Source organism: Myxocyprinus asiaticus, chromosome 15 (assembly GCF_019703515.2).
Source record: "Myxocyprinus asiaticus isolate MX2 ecotype Aquarium Trade chromosome 15, UBuf_Myxa_2, whole genome shotgun sequence".
Lineage (NCBI taxonomy): Eukaryota > Metazoa > Chordata > Actinopteri > Cypriniformes > Catostomidae > Myxocyprinus > Myxocyprinus asiaticus.
The window spans coordinates 16619006-16633299 of NC_059358.1; the positions used below are offsets into that span (position 1 = coordinate 16619006).

At 42.8% G+C, this 14294-nt stretch overlaps 2 protein-coding genes across 2 annotated transcripts in view; one reads left to right on the forward strand and one right to left on the reverse strand.

Moving 5' to 3' along the window:
- Nucleotides 1–14294, reverse strand: part of LOC127453332 (four and a half LIM domains protein 3-like) — a 72586-nt gene that overhangs the window by 15414 nt on the left and 42878 nt on the right. Inside the window, exon 2 of the mRNA XM_051719664.1 lies at nt 3856–4035. Within this exon, the coding sequence (XP_051575624.1) occupies nt 3856–4011 (156 nt within the window). The 5' untranslated portion in view covers nt 4012–4035. The remainder of the gene's footprint in view (nt 1–3855; nt 4036–14294) is intronic.
- LOC127453344 (zinc finger BED domain-containing protein 4-like) lies at nt 10760–12156 on the forward strand. Its single transcript, XM_051719677.1, has 2 exons — nt 10760–10863; nt 11119–12156. Exons 1-2 carry the CDS (start codon nt 10805–10807, stop codon nt 11615–11617), a joined length of 558 nt encoding a protein of 185 aa, XP_051575637.1. The 5' UTR covers nt 10760–10804; the 3' UTR covers nt 11618–12156.

The following is a 14294-nucleotide window of genomic DNA, read 5'->3' on the forward strand; positions in this document are numbered from 1 at the left end:
TCTCTGGTACGCCCTCACCGAGGCTCCCCTCGGCATAGACGCGCTGGCACACAGCTGGCCCCCTGGCCTACGCAAATATGCTTTTCCCCCAGCGAGCCTGCTTGCACAGACCCTCTGCAAGGTCAGGGAGGACGAGGAGCAGGTCATCCTGGTAGCACCCTACTGGCCCACCCAGACGTGGTTCTCGGACCTCACGCTCCTCACGACAGTTCCCCCCTGGCGAATTCCCCTGAGGAAGGACCTTCTTTCTCAGGGACTGGGCACCCTCTGGCACCCACGCCCAGACCTCTGGAATCTCCATGTCTGGTCCCTGGATGGGACACAGAAGACCTAAGCGGTCTACCACCCGCGGTGGTAGACACGATCACTCAGGCTAGGGCCCCCCCTACGAGGCGCCTGTATGCCTTTAAGTGGCGTCTATTCACTAAGTGGTGTTCTTCCCGACGTGAAGACCCCCAGAGATGTGCAGTCAGACCAGTGCTTTCCTTCCTGCAGGAGAGGCTGGAAGGAAGGCTGTCCCCCTCCACCTTGAAGGTGTACGTTACCGCCATAGCAGCACACCACGACGCAGTTGACAGTAAGTCCTTAGGGAAGCACGACCTGATCATCAGGTTCCTAAGAGGCACCAGGAGGCTGAATCCCTCCAGACCGCGCCTCGTTCCGTCATGGGATCTCTCCGTAGTTCTTTAGGGTCTACAGAGAGCCCCCTTTGAGCCTTTACAGTCAGCCGAGCTTAAGGCACTCTCTTTGAAGACTGCCCTCCTGACTGCGCTCACTTCCATCAAGAGGGTAGGTGACCTGCAAGCGTTCTCTGTCAGCGAAATGTGCCTGGAGTTCGGTCCGGGTTACTCTCACGTGATCCTGAGACCCTGACCGGGCTATGTGCCCAAGGTTCCCACCACCCCTTTTAGGGACCAGGTGGTGAACCTGCAAGCACTGCCCCAGGAGGAGGCAGACCCAGCCCTGTCGTTGCTGTGTCGGTGCGTGCTTTACGCATTTATTTGGATCGCACGCAGAGCTTTAGAGTCTCTGAGCAGCTCTTTGTCTGCTTTGGTGCACAGCGGAAAGGAAGCACTGTCTCCAAGCAGAGGATCACCCACTGGCTCGTTGATGCCATAACTATGGCATATCTCGCCCAAAACATGCCGCTCCCAGTAGGGCTACGAGCCCATTCTACCTGTGGTGTAGCGGCTTCTTGGGCCCTGGCCAGAGGCACCTCTCTAACAGACATTTGCAGAGCAGCAGGCTGGGCAACACCCAACACCTTTGCAAGGTTCTACAACCTCCGGGTGGAACCGGTTTCGTCCCAGGTAGTGGCACGCAACACAAGTGGATAAGCCCAGGATAGCTGGCCAGGTGTATCTTGCACATAGCGCCTTCCACCATCTTTTGAACTGAAGACGTGCGCCGTTAATTCCCAGTAGTATTCACAAACTTTGTTCCCTGGTTGACTTCCTCCGAGCCCTGTGGCAGTCGAGTGTTCGGAGAGACTCACTGCCGGCCCAGTACACGCGCTAACTAAGAGCCCTGTTCTGGGGTAGGTGCTCCGCATGTGGCGGTTCCCTGTAAGGCTAACCCCATGCGATCTATATCCTCTGCTAGTTCGTTTCCCTGCTGGCAACCTGCGTCTTCCTTGGGCAGAGCCCCTCTGCCCCAGTCTCCATGTTTGTAGTAACTCCGCTACCTTGAAGGCTCTTCACATGGTTGGAAAGACCATGTGATGTATTCTTCCAATTAAATATCCCCCCCTCTCTTTGGGCGAGGTGTGGTCTCCGCGGTGTCTTCCCCTTGGGAGGGACACCCCCCTACTTGACCTGGCGGCCCAGTTGGATAATCCCCCTTCTTTTTTGGGAGTGGAAAAAGAGAAGGGGAAAAGAGGCCATGACTGGGTTAAGCCTGTCTCTATCTTTGGGTAGTTGACTTGTCCCCAAAAAGGGCAGTTCGACACTCATACCTGTGTTGGGGGAGGTTATGTGTCGACCTGGTGTGCTGGCTATGAGGCACACAGCAAGTCTGCCCACCTCACACCGCCAGTTCACGTAACACAGTTCAGCCTTGTGGCGTTTTGAATAGGGACCCCTAGTGTCACTACATCGACACCAACGTCGAGTGAGTGACAGATAGGGAACGTCATGGTTACTGGTGTAACCTCTGTTCCCTGATGGAGGGAACGAGACGTTGTGTCCCTCCTGCCACAACGCTGAACTACCCGCTGAAATGGCCGGACCTTATATCAGCTCCTCAGCATAAAACCTGAATGAGTGGTTGCATACCAGCTCCTTTTATACCCGTATGTCCGGGGTAGTGGCATGCAAATACCACTCGCCAATTTTCATTGGCCTTTTATCAAAGACCAGAGGTGTCTCGGGCTCCCAAGAGTGACCCCTAGTGTCACTACATCGACACCAATGTCTCATTCCCTCCATCAGGGAACGGAGGTTCACCAGTAACCATGACGATTAGCCTCTTTTCTCAAAAAAAGAAAAGAAGTAAGAAAAGGCCAAAAAATTATGCTATTTTTACTCAAGCCCACGTACATTTCTGATTAAGACTCAAATAATGGCACTGGAGCTGCCTCACAAACACTAGCACATGTGGGTCTTGTTATTAATGTGTGTTTTTATGTGTGAAGAGAAAAAGAACATTCCTCATGTAAATTTTCAAACACATAGTAATAAGACAGCTTGTGTGAAATTTATGGCTGTGCTGAATATGGCCAAGATAAACAGTGACTTTAAATTTAGCTTCTGTCCCTCATTGTCAGTAAGTCATCAAACTTTTTGTTTGTGCAGTGTGCACATGGACATAGAGTAACAGCCTCCCGACATACTGTGGGGATTTTACTACTACTAAATGAACTGCATTGTTTGGTTTTTATTTAATTTAGAAGGGATTACATTTGTCCTCAGAATTGCAAGGATTAAAATCACAATTTATTGCTAATGTTTTGCCTTAAGGTTTGAACATTGTGGCCCTGACTCAAGTTGAACGACATTTTCGAATTCTAAAATAAATGTCTCTCTCACAAAACAGCTGCTTAACGTTCTGTTTTAGCCTGAAACAACACACAATAAAGTGTCTGAAAGCCAAAAGCTTTCATCATGTAACTGATGATCTAATTTTTCCACAGAAATGCTCCTGTAAAAAGCTACTTACAGTGGACAACTTTTATGAAGTCTTATACAGTATAAAATGAATCAGACACACAATTTCTTATTTATTTTCATTGTATTGAAAGAGCAGCTTGAGTGAATCTTACAAAACATGTCAAGAACATGTATGGGTCATATTTCACCCAAAATCAAGAGAATGAAACAAAAAAATTATAATTTAAGAAAATTAAGCCTGTTTTAAGGAGCATTGAGATGTTTTATATAGACATTGAAATCATTTTCAAGACAATAAAGGCTACAGACAACAAAAAAATACAATGTGGTAATGAGACTCTCATTACCATAATGCAAAAAAAGAGAGGAAAAAAAGGAAAAATAAAAATAAAAAATAAAATCACATTGCACAATCTCATTACTGAAATGTAGAAACAAATTAGTATATCAAAAGAAAAACATCCAGACAGATTGCAGTAATGATAATTTGGGAGGAAAATGTGTTTAAGCATTTAAATGTCTTGAAAATAATAATTAATGTCACAATACAAAAAACTTACCAGCTTTAAAAAAAAAAAAAAGCTATTTGGATTTTGGGATGAAATTTGACCTGGGCATGTTTTTGTGAGATTCAATCGCTTAACATTCTACCTAATGTCTTTGTCTGTGTTCCATAAAAGAAAGAAAGAAAACCATATGGTTTTGGAACATGCATTCTCATTTTTCTTTAATTAGCAATGTAACTCACCCTTGAATCGTGGCCAATCAGTTCCTTGCACTCATCACAGGTGTTGGCAAACAGGCTGTCATAACAGGGGATGCAGTAAGGATTGTCCTGTGCCTGGATGTACTTCCTGCCATATAGGGACTCCTTGCAGTTGTCACAATCAAAGCGCTCACTCATGTTGCTCTTGATCTGAGTAAGTCCCTGTGTCAGACAAGACAGATACACACAAAGAGGTGAGCTTTCAATCACAGCTACATCAGAGCGAGAGAAAGAGAGAGACAGACAGAGAGTGTGTGTGAGAGAGAGAGAGAGAGAGAGAGAGAGAGACAGAATGAAAAAGAGAGTGAGACACTAACAAACACATACAGACAGTTCCCTCTTGAGGCATTGTGCAAAATGCCTATTAAGTTTTATGGTTCTGCGATGATAGCTGGGAAATGAAAGGGAAGAAGCTGAAATTTTAGCAAGCTCACAACTCTCAGTGCTGCATGTGACGTGGCAGATAAAAGGCTTGCAGGATCACAACCTGCTTAAGTAACACTATATTCTAGACAGGAAAAATGCCTCATTCTGTTGGAGGGCCACATATTTGCGTTCTTCAACAGCAAATATTTGTGAAGAAAACATTTATCCTTGGATGCGCAGACCACCTAGAGAGAATGTTTAGAGAATAGAAAAAGTGATAAGAACAAGTACAGATTAATGCAGATGAGTTTGTGTTTTTTATTTTGTAATGCATATCTTGCATCAAATCTGCATTAAGAGGACAGAGCATTTTTGTGCACATTCAGTATAATACCTGCTAAAAATGACTAAACCAGTAAAAGGTGGTTTGCTAGTTTTAACTGGCAACCAAGCTGGTCACCACTGGTCAGACAGGTCTAGTTTGATGGTTTTACAGAGGTTTTAGGCACTTATAACTTAGGCTGGGAGAAGAGCTGGCCGCACAGCTAAACATCTGAAAGCCATCTTCTCCAACCTAGGAGACAAACTAGACCAGCAGAAAACCATCATGGCCAGACGTTGAGACTAGTAAAACCAGCTAAGACCACTTCAAGCTGGTTTTAGCTGGTCTTTTCAGCAAGGACACCTTACATTCAGAGATGGTTTAGCCAACCTAGATCAGACCAGCTAAATCATCTTAAACCAGCTGAGACCAGAAAAGCACCTCAAGCTGGTTTTAGCTGGTCTTTATAGCAGAGATACCCCACATTTGCAGATGGCTGAGCTGACCAGTTAAACGTCTGTGAATGTAGGGTGTCCTTGCTGAAAAGACCAGCTAAAACCATATCGAGGTGGTTTTCTGGTCTTAGCTGGTTTAAGATGGTTTTGCTGATATTCCAGCCCAGCCATGCTGGTTTTCAACTGGTCTAGCTTGTTTTCTTGATGGGACAAGATGTCGTTTAGATGGTTTGACTATCCCCTATCTTGTTCAGTCTACGAGACCAGCTAGACCAGCTGAAAACCATCATGGCCAGGCCGGGAGACCAGCTAAACCAGCTTAAACCAGCTAATACCGGTAAACCACCTTAAGCTGGTTTTAGCTGGTCTTTTCAGCAGGGATACTCCACATTCACAGATGGTTTAGCCGACCAGCTATGCCATCTGAATGCCATATTGTCCAGTCTACCAGACCAGCTAGACCAGTTGAAAACCAGCATGGCCAGGCGGGGAGACTAGCTACATCACCAGAAATGCACCTCGAGCTGGTTTTAGCTGGTCTTTTCAGCAGGGATACCCCATATTCACAGATCAACTAAAGCATCTGAATGGCATCTTGTGCAGTCTAGGAAACAAGCTAAATCAGTTGAAAACCAGCATGGCCAAGCTGGGAGACCAGCTTGAAATATCTTAAACCAGCTAAGACCAGCAAACCACCTCAAGCTGGTTTTAGCTGGTCTTTTCAGCAGGGATACCCCACATTCACAATATACAATATGTTGTTAAAACCATTTAGCAGGACAAACATGAACAAACATTGATATAAAAATAATAGCTGACCTTAAGGTGAGCATATGTCACAAAATAATATTGTTATAGCACTGCAGCAATGCTATCAGGTTTCCAAAACATTACTGAGACGTTGGAGGAAAGCCTTATGATAAGTGATAGGCCTCCTTGGGAGAGGCAAACCCAGTGTATCAGTTTCCACCCAGCTAATAATAATAATCAGCCACCAACTAAATAATCTATTTGCGCTCCCTGTTTTACAAAATCCCAGAGGGAGTGTGTAATCACGGGATGGAAGATGAAAGATATCAACCACAGTGTTTCATCTTTCCTCTTTTCCCTGGGATGACAAAAGGCGAAATTATTGTGGGTGTGAAAGGCTACGAAAAAAAAGGGCAATGCACCTCCCGAAGCTTCATAAATAATCAGCTGACACTGTTTAACTACAATGATACCACTTACCCTCAGTTGAGAGGTGCTCTAAAAGCTTCTTTGCCCTGGATCTGCTCGTAAATTAGGGAGTGCTAGTGTTAAAGTCTCTCATGGCCTGAGGGTGCCCCTGTTACACATCATTAGAGACCTGTGTTTGAGGGAATATGAACCCTCTCCCTTCCCATCAAGGGTATCAAAATTCTGTTCCACTTTGAACCTGTTTCTTGTGTACATGTTAACCTCAGCACCAACTTTGATGGCAATCAATTCTGTTAGTACTTGTGAAAATATGCAGAAGCCAGTAGGGTCTGTGTTTAAGACCAATGACAGCTTCTTTGCAGGTGTGGTACACCTGGATCCACCCCGCAGCCATCTACTTCCTTCATCTTGATTTATGCTAATGGCTCTCACTTCCGTACAACTTGTTAGGTTGAAACAATGTCAAAACTGGAGATGTGAGAGAAATAGAATGGTTCCTGTATATAATGGAAAGCTTATGTGGAGAAAATACATTGCTTATAATGAAAGTCGACAGATCTAGGCATCTCCTTTATTTGGCAAGCATATGCCAAATCTCACATTATACATCTAAACACAGGACAGGCTATTTGCAGACCCCAGGAATGATCACCAACAGCGTAGAAGGCCTCATCGTTCACCTAAGTGACTAACGTCAACAATGGCGGTTCTGCAGCCCGACTACAAGTGTGTTTATGGTCTTTGGGGAGACGTGAGCTTTAGTTAGAATAACTTGCCTCCTGGTAATCATTAAAGATGTGGTAGTCCTGATTCCTTCAAATGTACAGAGGGAAATATTGTTCCAGCTCAACTGGTATCTAAATACTTATTTTGTCAAAGGCGGTGGTTGTTATTACGTCCTTTCTATGCTTTGTTTTAACAACATCATATGAGAGCTTCAACTGGAACAGGGTTAATGGGCAGTTTGGACAAGCTCTTGAGGTGGAGGGCATGATGACATCACTGACCCCAGGGCTAGACATCCAGAAGTGATTGAATCCAGAAGCTGGGAAAATGAAGACTTCTCCCTCTACTTAATAAACCAGAGTTGGCTTTGGTTGAGCGCTAACTGGTTATTTAGAACAGAACTTTGAGAGACCCATTGATACAGTGCAGTTCAAGCTGTAAGAAGTAATTTCATGTCCTTTACGCAAAGTGTTTTGTGACTAAGATGGACTGGACTGAGTTTGAATACCAAAGCTCTGAGCAAGACAGTCCTTGAGGACTGAGGATGTCCAACAAATCACTATGGTCTATCTGCTCTGTTTATTTTATTTAGTCTGTAAAATGTCACTGTCTTGGGACAAATCATCAGAACGTGTGTACGAAAGTCTTCCATGAAAATACCAAACTTGTTTCAGTGGGCACAGGCCAAACTCTTTTTTGTATTTATTTTTTTATCCCTTTTCTCCCAATTTGACATGCCCAATTCCCACTACTTAGTAGGTCCTCGTGGTGGCGCGGTTACTCACCTCAATCCAAGTGGCGGAGGACAAGTCTCAGTTGCCTCTGCTTCTGCAATCCGCGCATCTTATCACGTGGCTTGTCGTGCACAACACCGCGGAGACTCCGCATGTGGAGTCTCATGCTACTCTCCGCGATCCACGCACAACTTACCACGCACGCCCTTGAGAGCGAGAACCATTAATTGCGACCTCAAGGAGGTTACCCCATGTGACCCTACCCTCCCTAGCAACCGGGCCAATTTGGTTGCTTAGGAGACCTGGCTGGAGTCACTCAGCACACCCTGGATTCGAACTCGCGACTCCAGGGGTGGTAGTCAGCGTCAATACTTGCTGAGCTTCCCAGCCATCCCCCCCCCCACAGGCCAAACTCTTAAATATTTCAAAGCAGCTATCTTGTTGCCTTCTGAGCCTATCTCTGTCTGAAGGATATGGCGGTCTTTTTCTAATTTTTTTCAGAACAGTCTGCGAGATTCTTGAGAAATGACAAGGCCACAATGGCATGTTTGTCTAACTTCAGAGAGGCCAGAGCAAAAAGGAGCAGGGCTGCAGGAGCACGGGCTGCATGTTCACCCAGATCCTAGTCCCACTGCACTGTTCCTCAGACAACAACACTAATCCTCTGACCAAACTCCCATCACGCTTCACTTCACTTTAAACAGTCCGCCTGTGCCCCCCGCTGGGAAACTGACCTGGGCCCTTCCTCTTCCTGGGGTCTAGCCAGAGCTAGGCCTGTCAAACGTCTGCCTGGGCAACAGGAGGCAATGGCTACTTGCCACCTCACCATTACGATTACACAACACCCCAACGTCAATGACTCATCTGACTCTAAATTGAATACAGTCACATACAGTTATAATTGTATAAAAATCCTGTCAAGGAAATGGAAAAATATCCTGTCCTGTGTCATGCATCCCACTGCACAAATTAATTATGTCACATAATATGTGTTGTGTCAAATATAATCATCGCTGTTGTGGAGCAAAAGACATTTGAGATGAGAAAAGAGTTTATATGAACATTCTGACTGATACTGGTAAGCTGATAATTATTTTCATTATTTTATGTCCAATAACTTAATATATTAAATATTATTTAAGTAATCTAAATCTAATCAGTCAGAATAAGAGTGATTAAACTATTTAATATCCTAAAATAATATCCTTAAATATCCAATTAATATTATTATTAATAATAAATATTAAAAAAATACTAACCAAAACTGACCAATATCAAAATCACTTCTACAGGCCAATAACCTACATGGTCCTAATATATAGTGCACTCCTTTGGAAAATGTCTGTAATGTGTGATATTATGCTGAGATTTTCTTTTTATCATAGTGGCAAAGACAGAGGGAGGGTGAGAAGGATCACCAGGGAGACAATGAAGCATTTGGATAAACACACAGCAGCACACTGTGACAAGCCTGATGTTGGAGCAGCTCCAAGCAGACGATAGCTGTAGCCTACATTTGATTTACAGTCAGCAGAAAATATAACACCAGACAATTTAGTACATCATCTGAGGGCAAGAAATCCACATAGAGAACAGAACAATATTTCCAAAGTCAACATACTGTATATAAAATCATGTTTTCCACTAGGTATGTCCCGATCCGATCCACGTCATCGGTATCGGGCTGATACTGGCCCAGAACACTAGAACTGAGATCGGAGGGGAGAAAAAAATATGATCCGATACCAATCCAACACAAACCATGGGAAAATCTAGCTTAAACCATCGCCTAAATGCTCATGTATATTAGCATTTCCCGTGCTGCGACATCCAGTTAAGCGGTGCAGCCTGTCACGTGATAACAGTAGTAGCCAATTATAGTCGCATGAGTATGATAGTTAGCTAAATTACAGAATAGTCATGTCAGCGGTGTGGAAGTATTTTAACTTTAAAGAGGAAAAAAGTCCAACGGTCGAATGCAAAATTTGCAACGCAAATGTTTCGAGGGGTGACAGTGCTGTTGGTCAGTTTAACACCACAAACTTAATTAAGCATTTGGAAAAACACCACATGGAACAACACCAGGAATTTCTGCAAGCAACGGCTGCAAAGAAGAGCAAAACGCCCCAACAGCAGACATTGCTGGAATCAATAAAATGTCGAGAGAAGCTCCCCCCATGCAGCAACAAGGCAAAATTGATAACAGAGAAACTAGTTCAGTTTATTGTCCTGGACGACCAACCCCTTTCGGTGGTAGAAAATGTGGGGTTTCGACGCTTAATTGAGCATCTCGAGCCTCGCTACACTTTGCCCAGTCACCGTTATATAACAGAAAAGGTCATTCCTCATATGCACAATAAAGTTTGCGATTTCCTCTCCAAACTCTTGGAGAATGTAGATGCGGTTAGTCTCACAACAGACATCTGGAGCTCAGACGTGAGTCCAATGTCCTTGTTGAGTCTGACAGCGCAATGGATAGACTCTGATTTTACCTTGAAAAAGCTGTGTTGTATGCCCGAGAGTTTCGTGGCTCACACACAGGGGATTCTATTACGGCAGCCATTGAGGAGATGCTGAGTGAATGGAAGATTAATAAAAACAAAGTCCATGTAGTTTTAAGGAACAATGCAAAAAACATGAAGAAGGCCATGGATCAATTTGGCGTGGTGAGTTTAGGATGCTTTGCGCACACACTGCAGCTAATTGTACACAAGGGACTGTTGTCGCAGCGCAGTGTAAGTGATGCATTGGCTAATGTGAGAAAAATTATAGGCCACTTTAAACACTCACCCCTTGCCTATTCACGGTTAGAAGACATCCAAGTAGAGCTAAATATGCAGCCTAAGCATCTGCAGCAGGACGTCCAAACTAGATGGAACAGCACCCAGTACATGATTGAAAGCCTCATTGTGCAAAAACGGACACTATCTGCATATACAGCTGAATACGACCTGCCAGCCACACTGACAGCAAACCAGTGGGGGCTGTTGGAGAAGGCTTCCATGGTTCTGGCCCCTTTTGAGGAGATGACAAGGGAGGTGAGTGCCTCCTCCGCATCTGTAGCTGATGTCATCCCCATTGTGTGTGTCCTGAAACGTGTTCTCAGTCGGGAAAATGAGGCTGACGCAGTCAACAGACGTTTTAATGACATGGAATCTGAGCCATTATACTCGGCTGCTACTCTGCTGGATCCATGTTACAAAGACAGGTAAGGGAATTTCTGTTAACTTTATTTAGCCCTATCTGATTCAACTGTGTGTGTTTGTGTGTGTGTGTGTGTGAGAGAGAGAGAGAGAGAGAGAGAGAGAGAGTAACAAATCCCTCATACCTCTGTATGGAATTTGCACTACCATTTCATTATTTTCACAAATCACATGTCAAGTATAAGATTTACAAGCAGATAAGTAACTTGATATTAAGGAAATACTAGACTATTAATATTTGATATATTTTATCATACCAGGTACTTCACAAATGCAGACACTTTGAGACTTGGAAAAGAAGCATTAATGGCAGAGGTAGGAAAGATGGAGGAAGTGTTGAAGACTACATCTGAAACTACAGCCTCCGAGCCAGCAGACAAAACTCCACGGATGGAGGCTTTAGGCACAAGTACCAGCAGCCTTGGCAGCATCTTTGATGAAATCCTGGAGGAGAGCCAAGTATTACCTGTTCCTAAGATAACCACAAGTGCACAAATTCAAGTGGAGACCTACCTAAGTGAGGCAAATATTCCACGGTCGGACAATCCCTTGCTTTACTGGAAAGTAAACCAACCTCGACTGCCCTCCCTGGCAGCCACGGCAGCTAAGTTTATCTGTGCTCCCTGCACAAGTGTAGAGAGTGAGAGGCTCTTTAGCACAGCCTCAAATGTTATGGATGAAAGAAGGAGCAGGCTGACGTCGGAGACAGCTAAAAAACTAATCTTCCTAAAGAAGAATCGGCCCCTCATGTTTATGTGAGCAAATGTAAAACATGTTCAAGAGCTTTGTTACAGATAAACGGCACCTGTGAAAGTGATTTTTTATTTTATTTTTATAATTGTTAAAAATAAAGCAGCTAGGTCAGTAAGGTTAAGTTTGAAACTGTTTAAGGTCAAGGCAAGGTTTAAACTGTTTGTTAATGTTATGTTATTTATTTGGAATGTTATACATATTTATTTGTGTCTTATAGTGCCATTTTGTTATTACTACTGTGATTTGCACATAGCTGCACTGTAAGGGATAGTTTTGTATTTATTTGTTTATTTACAATGCTGAATGCTGCTGTTTAAATTGTTTTAACTTTAAACCTGTTAGTAGCTTTAAGTACTGCAGTACCTGGGTTTTTGTAGTGTTTGAATAAAGGGTGGCAGTCTTTCATAATCAACTGTTGTTGTGGACTATATACTGGAGAAGTATTTGTTCTCCATTTGAGTGAGATGTTTTTAGGTGGCTAATTGAGCAAAGTGCTTCCATATATTTTATTATTATTATTATTATAAGTTCAAGAATAAAACAAAATATCGGACTGATATCAGTATCGGCAAATAGCCAAAGCTGCGGCATCGGTATCGGAAGTGAAAAAGTGGTATCGGGACATCCCTATTTTCCACAATCAAAAATAAACTGAAGTATTTGACAGGAATGGATGCCAAGACTAATACCTGCTGGTTTAAGTAAAGGGTAATGGGCTCATTTTTCTCCTGTAGAACCTGAATATACCTGTCTTCTGAAGAAAATTCAGACAAGCAATATGTTGTGCAACCTGAAACTTTCCTTAGCTCTTCAGGTAATATAGCTCACTTTTTTAAGTGTGAAAATATTCTGTCAAAAGAACCTGTGTTTCGAGTGTTATGTTTCAGCGATAAAATATTCAATGTTAACACATGCATTTGAAACTAGATTTTTCTTATATATATATATATATATATATATATAAAATTTATTTTTTATTTCCTTATTGATCATTGACCCAACAGCAAATATTTCAGTGAACAGAGGCTGTTCTTTTTTCCTGTGCATCAAGTGCTTTGATAAAGATGATATGTGAATGAGCGAGTGCAAATGTTTGGATTTGTTTTCAGATGTTATCTCATCTTCATCGTCAATTGCCTCCCTGCTTCCTCCGATAAGACTCTCTCTCCCTCTCTTTCCTCCCTCTCAGTGCCGTATTTGCTTTATCTGATGTGGCGAGAATCAGTCCTAAAATGCAGCACCAAATGCACATGTACATCCTCTCAACTGCATTTTTCTTGTTTTATAGTGATAAAGACACAGTGACTTTATGACAGCCACAAAAGTGTCTTGTCAGGAAGAGTCTCCGTCGGCTCTTAATTTTAGCAATTCAGCGTTGTCAAGTGTGTCTGACTTCGGGAACTCCAGAATCGAGCAAACGTAAAAAAAAATCTTTAATCCTCCACTCCACTTGTTCACCCAAAAATAAAAATTCTGTTATCATTCTTTCTTCCTTGGAACAAAAAAAGGGATGTTAAGCAGAATGAAAGCCTCAGTCACCATTCACTTTCATTGTATGAAAAAAAGGACATTAGAATATTCCGCTAAACATCTCCTTCTGTGTTCCAAGGAAGAAAGAAAGTCAAATGGATTTGGAATATTATCATGAGGGTGAGAAAATGATGATAGAATTTTCATTTTTGGGTGAATGTTCCCAGGTATTTTTGTCTGGCTGATTAATAATGGGTCTGTTATTTGCTTTTGTTTTTTTCAGTTCCAAGTTGTTGCTATATGTCAGATGCAAGACAGTAACAGGCCATAGAAACAGACATACATCTGGTCTAACATGCAATTTTCTTAAAACACAGCCTTCTGCCACCACACACGGATGGCACAGCCTGTGCTAATGATGGTTCACCTCATAAACATCAATGAACATTAATGAGCACCTGCTGCGGGACCTAACATTAACAAGTATGTCATTTTGCTGGCTTTTAAGCAGCAAAGAGGTGTTACTATATGCACTGAAAGTGTTACTATATGCCCCCCCAGACACATTCATAGATATGCATGTGTCTGCAAACCATCATCCAAGGCAGAAGCTAACACTCCCTCCACAACAATGAAGGCCTTGTGTGACCCTTTTTGGCTGTCTCCCTCTAGCTGGCTGACACTACAGACTAAATCTGTGCCAAGACGGTTTTGCTGAAGGCTAGCGTAGCAGTCATTAAAGAGGACAAGCAAGGCTGCGCAGTCAATTAGCAAAGCCTCAAAGCTAGTATCAACGGCGCTAGAAAAAGTCCCAGTGCTTTAACACTAAATGAGCATTACAAGCCCTGAGGAGGGTGGAACCCTTATATTTAACAAAAATTAATTTCTAAATTACTACTTTGTATGAATGAGGCAATGAACCAAAGCCAGACAAAAAACAAAAAAACAAAAAGAAACAAAAATGAAACACAACTAAGCAAATGCGAACATGAACACTTGCTAAACAAGCAAGCTCAAGCTATGAAAACATTTTCTTAAAAAACAGTTTAAATTACAAGGACATTTTTCTAGTGAGTAAAAAAAAAATTTTGGTTACTACATAGAACTGATTTATTTTAGAGTTAATGCAACTCTTACAATGAAGTATTGGCACCTCATTGGTACAGTGATGGTAACAAATGGTAATACTATGGTACTTCCCAGTACTTTATGA

Coding starts and splice junctions, on each gene's coding strand:
- LOC127453344 (XM_051719677.1), top strand. CDS start 10,805: ATGGAATCTGAGCCATTATACTCGGCTGCTACTCTGCTGGATCCATGT. Junction 10,864..11,118: donor GATCCATGTTACAAAGACAG/GTAAGGGAATTT, acceptor TTATCATACCAG/GTACTTCACAAATGCAGACA.